The sequence below is a fragment of the Myotis davidii genome, unplaced genomic scaffold (genome assembly GCF_000327345.1).
Source record: "Myotis davidii unplaced genomic scaffold, ASM32734v1 scaffold130, whole genome shotgun sequence".
NCBI lineage: Eukaryota > Metazoa > Chordata > Mammalia > Chiroptera > Vespertilionidae > Myotis > Myotis davidii.
In genome coordinates this window covers 6,797,917-6,805,401 of record NW_006285040.1, presented here as the reverse complement: position 1 = coordinate 6,805,401, position 7,485 = coordinate 6,797,917, and the positions used below count along the sequence as shown (strand labels likewise).

General features: G+C 41.0%; 1 protein-coding gene across 3 annotated transcripts in view; it reads right to left on the bottom strand.

Annotated features, from left to right (window-relative positions):
* Nucleotides 1–976: 976 nt before the first annotated feature.
* Nucleotides 977–7,485, bottom strand: part of NREP (neuronal regeneration related protein) — a 29,168-nt gene continuing 22,659 nt past the window's right edge. For all 3 annotated transcript variants that reach the window (XM_015558466.1, XM_006755293.2, XM_006755294.2), the window contains 2 exons: nt 7,049–7,126; nt 977–2,708 (listed from right to left, as the gene is read on the bottom strand). In XM_015558466.1, coding sequence (XP_015413952.1) covers nt 2,583–2,708; nt 7,049–7,126 — 204 coding nt within the window. In that variant the 3' untranslated portion in view covers nt 977–2,582. The remainder of the gene's footprint in view (nt 2,709–7,048; nt 7,127–7,485) is intronic.

Here is a 7,485-nt window from a genome sequence, read left to right as displayed (position 1 = left end):
ATTTGGGGCATGGCAACCTCTTGTTCCTCTCCCTTTATCACTGCCTCTCATCTCAGGGCCTGTTCCTTAGCCTTCATTCGGGTGAAACTCAAATATCTGAACCCAACCAGCCAATTTAGCAACTTTTGTGTAACTGAAGTTGAAGTTTCACTCTCACATGGATGAGAAGGGAGCAGTGGGCACTTCGCATGCACCGAGATTGAATCCCCTGAATTGCAGGGTTTCAGGCTCACACGAGACCTCCAGAAGGTTCTGCTGATGCCATCTTCTCTACCAACGGCTGGATTCCAGGTAGCCAGGTCCATATGAATTAATGACTTAAAATTATATTTCAAATTTTTATCTTCTTATAAACATAAGCCTTTTGTCTCTTTATAAGTGAGATCAGGTATCTTTTGTCATGATAACGAATACCAGCGAGCACTGGCCCGTTTGACTCCGTGGATAGAGCATGGGCCTGCAGACTGCAGGGTCCCCAGGTTCGATTCCGGTCACGGCACATGCCCGGGTGCGGGCTAGATCCCCACCCAGTAGGGGATGTGCAGGAGACAGCCAATTAACGATTCTCACCATTGATGTTTCTATCTCTCTTTCCTCAATTAAAATAAATAAATAAATAAAAAGAATACCACAGAGTAGTTTCTCATGGTCAGGAAGGAGTAAGAGAGAATTAAGTTTTGAGGTGTGTGGGAGTGCCCTGAAAAGGGAAATAAAAACCAGTGTAGAGCTAAAAGGGTTTCGGTTTAATTCTTCTTTGCATCCAGAGGCAGCTCTGCAAATCCCACCCTAATGAGCCAGTGCCTTGGTCCCTAATCTCATAAAACCCTCCAAAGGGAAGATGCGTGGAAGGCAGGGCTGATTCCATCCCTTTTGATATCTGCCCCTGGGCCTACTTCGGGGGCTCTGAGAACACACGAATTAACACGAACCAGGGAAAGCATTCCAACGCAGGCCTTCCAATGACGAGCCAAGCCAGTTACCTTACCGCTTGTATATTTATTGAACAAATGCTACTAAAATACATTGGGTACTTGTCATGAGTGCATCAGTAAAGATCACATTGTTACAAAAGCCTGCATTTCCAGCAGTACACAGCTGCAACTACATAAATGCCACAGACGCAGAATACTGTTCTTGCTCTATTTACACAGCTGATAGACCTATTCTAACAAAGGAGGGAGAAGGGAAATGCACGAGAACTCAGGCCAATGGGGAAGCAAGAGGAAAACGAAGTGCAGCGCATGCAGCATCGATGTCGAGCAGTCAGAGGCGGAACAGTTCAGACAGAGCCTACCCTGTCAAAGGAAGCGCTAAAAGACAGTCATATAAAAATCAAGGTGGGCTTTCAGACGGGCTAACGCAACAACATTCTGTGAGTAGATGGTATTTCTGATTTTTTTGTTTGTTTATCCATTCCATTGGGAGCAAGGACAAAAATGTAACATCTATACCTTGCTTATCAAAAAGAGTGTTCTACCTTTTTTTGTGTGTTTTTTTTTTTAACATTTTGCAAAGATACTTTTTCCAACCTAATATTTGGGAAAAGGTGTGATTTCCCTATTTCCACTCAAATGCCAGGTTTTTTTGGATTTTTTAGAGGTCATTTATTAAAAAAGAGTTTTCCCTCCCCCCTCCCCCAAATATTCTTTCAAACAAAAAGAACCAAGAGAGACACCTAAAAACGCCTGTCCAATTATTGCTTTTCTTTCTCTAAGTTAGGCAGGCGAGGCTACCAAAAGGAAGAGATTTGGTAAGTAAATTACAGTTTTGTGATTGCTCCCACTACAGGGACTTCGGGTCCGTGAGTACCAGCCAACGAGACGTGGTCTCTTACACTCTCTCTGGTAGCGTTCACTCAACCTAATGCTGAAGAAGAAAGCCACACTGAAGACACAAGGAAAACAGGTCAATCCAGTCTAGAGAACAACATTCAGGGAAACAGAGTACCAACACCTTCTTAGAACATGGAAATAAAAAATAACTCCATCAGAGCTACCTCGCCAAGGAGCATGTTGAAAGTCCAAAATAGCACCATTCATCAGTGTCTCAGGTCCTGTGGCAGCATCTCGGTCACTTACCACAAGGAAACAATGAGTTTCAAACTACTTCTATACATCAAAAGAGTACATGGATAAAATATAGAGATATACAGACAATTGATGAACATAAACTACTAGGTTTGTTACATCTAAATGAAAAAAAAAATGGGGACTCTCAGCCTCTGCAAGAAGCAGTCGGGAGCTGTATGAGTGACCAGGCAGGAGTGGACCGGTTGTGTGAGAGCAGTGGGAGTTTGAGTTGTGGAAGACGTCATCGTAGCGAACCAGGCCTGAAGGCCCACCTGTAAGGGTTGTAAACGTGGATTCACAGTGTGAAATTCTGAGCGTTTTCACTTGAGTCAGAATGATTAAAAACTGGTTTGATGATACCTATTTGTCCACTGTAAATTCTCTAAAGCAAGGCTCAGAGTCCCATAGTTTCTTCTTATATTTGATGATTTACACAGAAAAAAATCCCATATATGATACCATAACCTCATCAATACCCATACACCATACGTAATACAAATGGAGGTGTTATGATTAAAAAGAGTGGAGGTAACTGATGCTTGGGGAGTGGAGTTCATTGCTGCCACGTGGAGTCAGGGAGGCAGCCTCCGTCTCATCGTTCTTCTTGCGGTTCACTTCCTTTGGGACCGGAAGTCTTCCCTGAAAAGCAGGTGGGCCCAGACACAGGAACACACACAAAGAGAGACACACTTAGTCATACTTCTGAAACCATTTGGAAAATTTTGCCTTTTATCCTTGAACTCCCAATGTTTTGCAGAGTTTACACATTAAACACAGCTCACCTGAATGTAAATATTAGGTCTGTGGGGGTATGAAGTAATTAAACACCAGCCGCCTTGGCTTCAGCAGAAACAAGTGCTTCTCTAACGGCTTTGCCCAGCCAAGTGGGAGGCAGCATTCCCCAAGAGTCAGGTTTCCAGGGACAGTTTCTAGTGTCAGGTAGGGCCTGACATGAAGCTGGGTGAGAGGTGCTCACAGCAGTATTGAAAAAAGGAGTTCAATGGCTGTGGTGGAATAGGGCAATCGTCTATTTTCTAATATGTAATAAAAATACTTAAAAGCATATTACAGTATGCACAAATGTAATTTATGTAAGGTCTACTCTATAATCACTGGCACAATCCATGTGGGCCTTCTGGTCAGAATCAGAATGGGGACCAGAGGTGGGCGTGTTTGGGAGGAAACAGAGTGGGGTTCAGGGGGAAGGTGTTGCAGGAAAGAGGAGGATAGCATGAAACCAAGAGCTGGCGAGAGAGAGTCAGTTAGTTGGGACTGACTGGGGCTATTCTAAGTCTCTCATCAAAATCCCGATGAGTGAGATTTTTGTGTTTCTAAGATAATCAAACCACAATGAGCACTAATGGGAAGGAGCTCTCCACAGCAACCAAACAGCAAGAGGACAGGACAGTGAACCCCATTTGCCATTGGATGATATAAAATGGAGCTCCTGCTCTCCCACAAATACACTGTATGTCCTGATCAGATATGAAAATAGTGATCTGACACATTTCTCCTTTAGTTAAACCATTGATTACTGGAGTTCCTTTGGAAAAAATTACCCATTGTGGTTTAAAAGATCTTCCCCCCCCTTTTTTGCCAGGTCACATGTTCTAACAGAACATTTATAATAAACTGATTTTACTGGATATAAGAACTTGGATTAAAGTGATAATCTTGCTTTGTGACTGTAAATGATCCCTTTTCAATTTCTTCTTAAGAAGAACCCAGACATCAGGAACTTCCTAATAAGTTGAAACTGAATGTTTTCATCAGTTCCCGGGTGAACTAAATGTCACAAATAATTCAACTTCAAGAAGTCTTATTCACTGTATAGATTTTTCATATAAACATCTGGTATGCCCATTTTTGTGTTTAAAAATCTCAGACATTGAGAGCATACAACATTTTTAAGATGTATATAAAATTCACTCAGTATGTACTTTGATATTTCTTTGAGTTGTGAAAATAATTTTAATCTTGAGATTTTGGCATGCAATCCCAAGATTTAAAAAGAAGAGAAATCCACTGTAATCCTGGTGCCTATTTTTTTAAAATATATTTTTATTGATTTCAGAGAGGAAGAGAGAGGGAGAGATAGAAACATCAATGATAAGAGGGAATCATTGATTGGCTGCCACCTGCACACCCCGCACCATGGATCGAGCCCACAACCCAGGCATGTGCCCTTGACTGAAAATGAACCTGGGACCCTTCAGTCCACAGGTGGACACTCTATCCACTCAGCTAAACGTGCTAGGGCCTGGTGCCTTTAAAATAGTATTTGTTCCTCCTTCCCAGCAACAGTTAGCATGCATGGTTTGAGATATGTCAAACTTAGGTTTTAGACAAGTGAAGAATTCAATGGCTTCTTATTGTCACAGGCCAGGATGGAAGATCAAAAGTTCATAAACATTATTTCACTCAACTATCCTCTGTTCATGACTGGGTTTCAAATTGCTAACTTCAGTTCAGAGTTACTCTGTTCAAAAGTGAATATATAGAACATTATTCTGTCTCTAGATAAGTCTCAGTCTTACTAACCTGTTACCTCCATGGAAAATACTTAACAAAACGAAATGAAGAGCTGAGTGGGATCTTGACAATTTGGGAAGACGTTATTTCCAGGAAAAAAAGAACGTGAAGATTATTTCAGATGGGAATCTACATTTTTACTAGTTTTCTCTCTTGTGAGGTTTCCAAACATTCATGTCTTCATTTATTATTCATGTTCTGTGTGCCCATTATGGCTTGAGTACTCTATTAGATTTTAAGCCTACGAAGATTAAAAGAGAAACAAAAACAGTCCCTGCCCATCCTGCCCTTAACTGAATTGCTGTGTGGGAGATGGCCAAGTACAACTGGACAATGGCAAGGCAATGGCATAGCCCATGCAGGGCTTATGCTACTGAAGCAGCCTGAGGGGCCATGACCCAACATATCTGTAGGGAGAGGAGCTTCTGGGGAGATAAAATTCTACCCATCTTCTCTTTGGAGGCCAGAATTTATTAGATTTTAATTGTTACTTCCTCTCCATTAAAAAAAGAGAAAAGAATCCAGTCTTCCTGCCCCCACTGAAGGAATTGTAGGCTTCTATGGAAAGAGAAGGAGGCATTTTGAAGGGAGGACAGAGGATGTCTTATTTCTCCATATGTCAGGCCGTATAAAAATTCAGGGAAAAATCATCTTATCTTCTTCCATTGTCCAGCACATAGTGGTCCCTAGAGAATTGGGAACTGGAATAATCTAGAAGGATGGAGGAGGGGAATGACGTGTCCGCTGGCACCCACAAACCAGAGAGTGCCCCTACCACTGACCTAACTCAGGTTGGATGCCTTCTCTGATGACTGCCAGTACATGAATCTCCCAGTTACTCAATAATGTGACTTGGACTAAGTGAGTCAAGATTGTTTTTTATGATTATGCAGAGATATGCTTTTCCAGAAGGAAACTGCTGAAAATAGGATAAATATATTATGCTTACGATACTATTCATATATTTAGAGAGGAAAGAAGTTAAAATTAAGAGAAGACCTGAGTTGCAGGATCCACTGTGCCAACCCCTGAAGCATGCCTCATGATAGGCAAAGCCTGGGGCCTGGACTGGCCTAAGAGGAAGGGGAGGCACTATTGGCTTCATTGACAAACTTGCCTAGTCTTGTCTCCTGGATGCTGCCACCAGTATCAAAGACAAGGCCTCTGGATGCCTGCATGGGGCAGAAACTAATGACAAGACTACACTCTCTCTCGCTCCTTCCATTATCATGTTTCATCCTCAGCTGCTCAGGGGAATTTTGCCCTGAGCCGTCCTGATCAAGAATGTCTACAGTTACAGTGCTGATGCTGGTGATGTGGTGGTGCGGTGGCGGGCTGTAGGTGTGTTCTAAGTGAAGCTCCAGTATTTTAGCTCACTACCACTCCGACTCTACAAGATCAGCACAAGCCTAGCTCAGACAGGGCCCAAATCATGTCGCTCATCTACTTTCCTGCCAATGATTTAAACTTTGACCTTCAGAAATTCTCTGAAAAATTAAAAGTGATTTGGAAGTGCTTTCTTTCAGTGCAAACTGCTGGTTGACTTAATCTCTTCAAATTCTGGCTGCCAGTGAAAGGTAGAGAATTGCTGAAACGGTGTAGTGTAAATAAGAGAGCTTTTCAAATTTGAAATATCAGTAATAGCTGGGTAGCCCTCATCATTGGTCAATTACACATATAAAACTTTTAAATGTTAATTTTTATTTTCAATGGACTCTACTTTTTTTTTATTGGTTGCAAACTCTGCAGGTCAGTGGTAAAAAGTTACAATCCTCTTGCTTAAGTGATATTTACCCTAACAGGCATAGTCCAAAGGTATCTAGAGTAAAAACTGGTAAGTGGTTTTTAAATGTTTGTGTTGGATTTTTTTTCTTCCAGAAATGGGGCTAAAATTTAAAATGTACATTTTACAATTTTTTTTAAGGCAGAGAATTGTCACATCTAAGATGTAAGCACAATGAAAGCATTTTACAGAACATATTTTAGGCCTAAAAATTAAAAGAAAGAAATATAACAACTTTTTTTAATGTGCTTTCTGTTTTGTTTCCCAGGTAATCTTATCAAACATCCAGGCATTATTACCAGACAAAACTGTCATCTTTTCCTTTTAAGATATCTTTTAGTTTGAGCATTGTATTTGACTTCACCCAGGAATAAAACAAATTAAAAATCTGTGAAATGTACATTGATTCCATGATTATTAAATGAAAATTTGCTGTGGGCTTGTCAAGAAAGGAAGGTAATAGTGAAATTTAAGAGTCACAGGAATTTAGGATATGATTTTTTTTAGGATACATTATTTCTAAGGTCATAATAGTATCAGATAAGTGAATTATTATAGTTGACTATATTGGATATTAAAGTGAAAAATGAATAAATCTGATTTTTTAAAAAAAATTGTTTCTACATTTTAAAATATTAACAAAATAGCAGCTTAAGGATCTTACCTTAGGAAGCCTTCCCTCCATTTCCTCATTTGGAAATGGTTCTTGGCTGCCCCAGACAGCAAGCTCTGGGTAATAAACCTGCAGGAGACATAAGAGCACACACATTTAGATTAAGAACGGGATCCACTTTGAAACCACCAGTGATCAGCTTAATGAGCTCAATCCTTCTCAGGAATCACTTACTTCCCCTTTGCAACTTTAAAGTGCGGGGGAAGCCCATCACCTCGTTCAGACTGTCAGTGTGCTTCTGCATGTTTGCTGCACTCAGGAGAGTTTTAGCTCCATGTCTTGCAAGGCTAGGTCCAGTAGAGCAGATATCGATCACTGTTATCTTAGCACACCAAGTGGCAGCTTCGTGGCTCGACTGGCTGAGCAAACTAAGGCACTGGGGCGACCTAACTTTCAACACAACCTATGATAAGAATCCCTACAAAGCC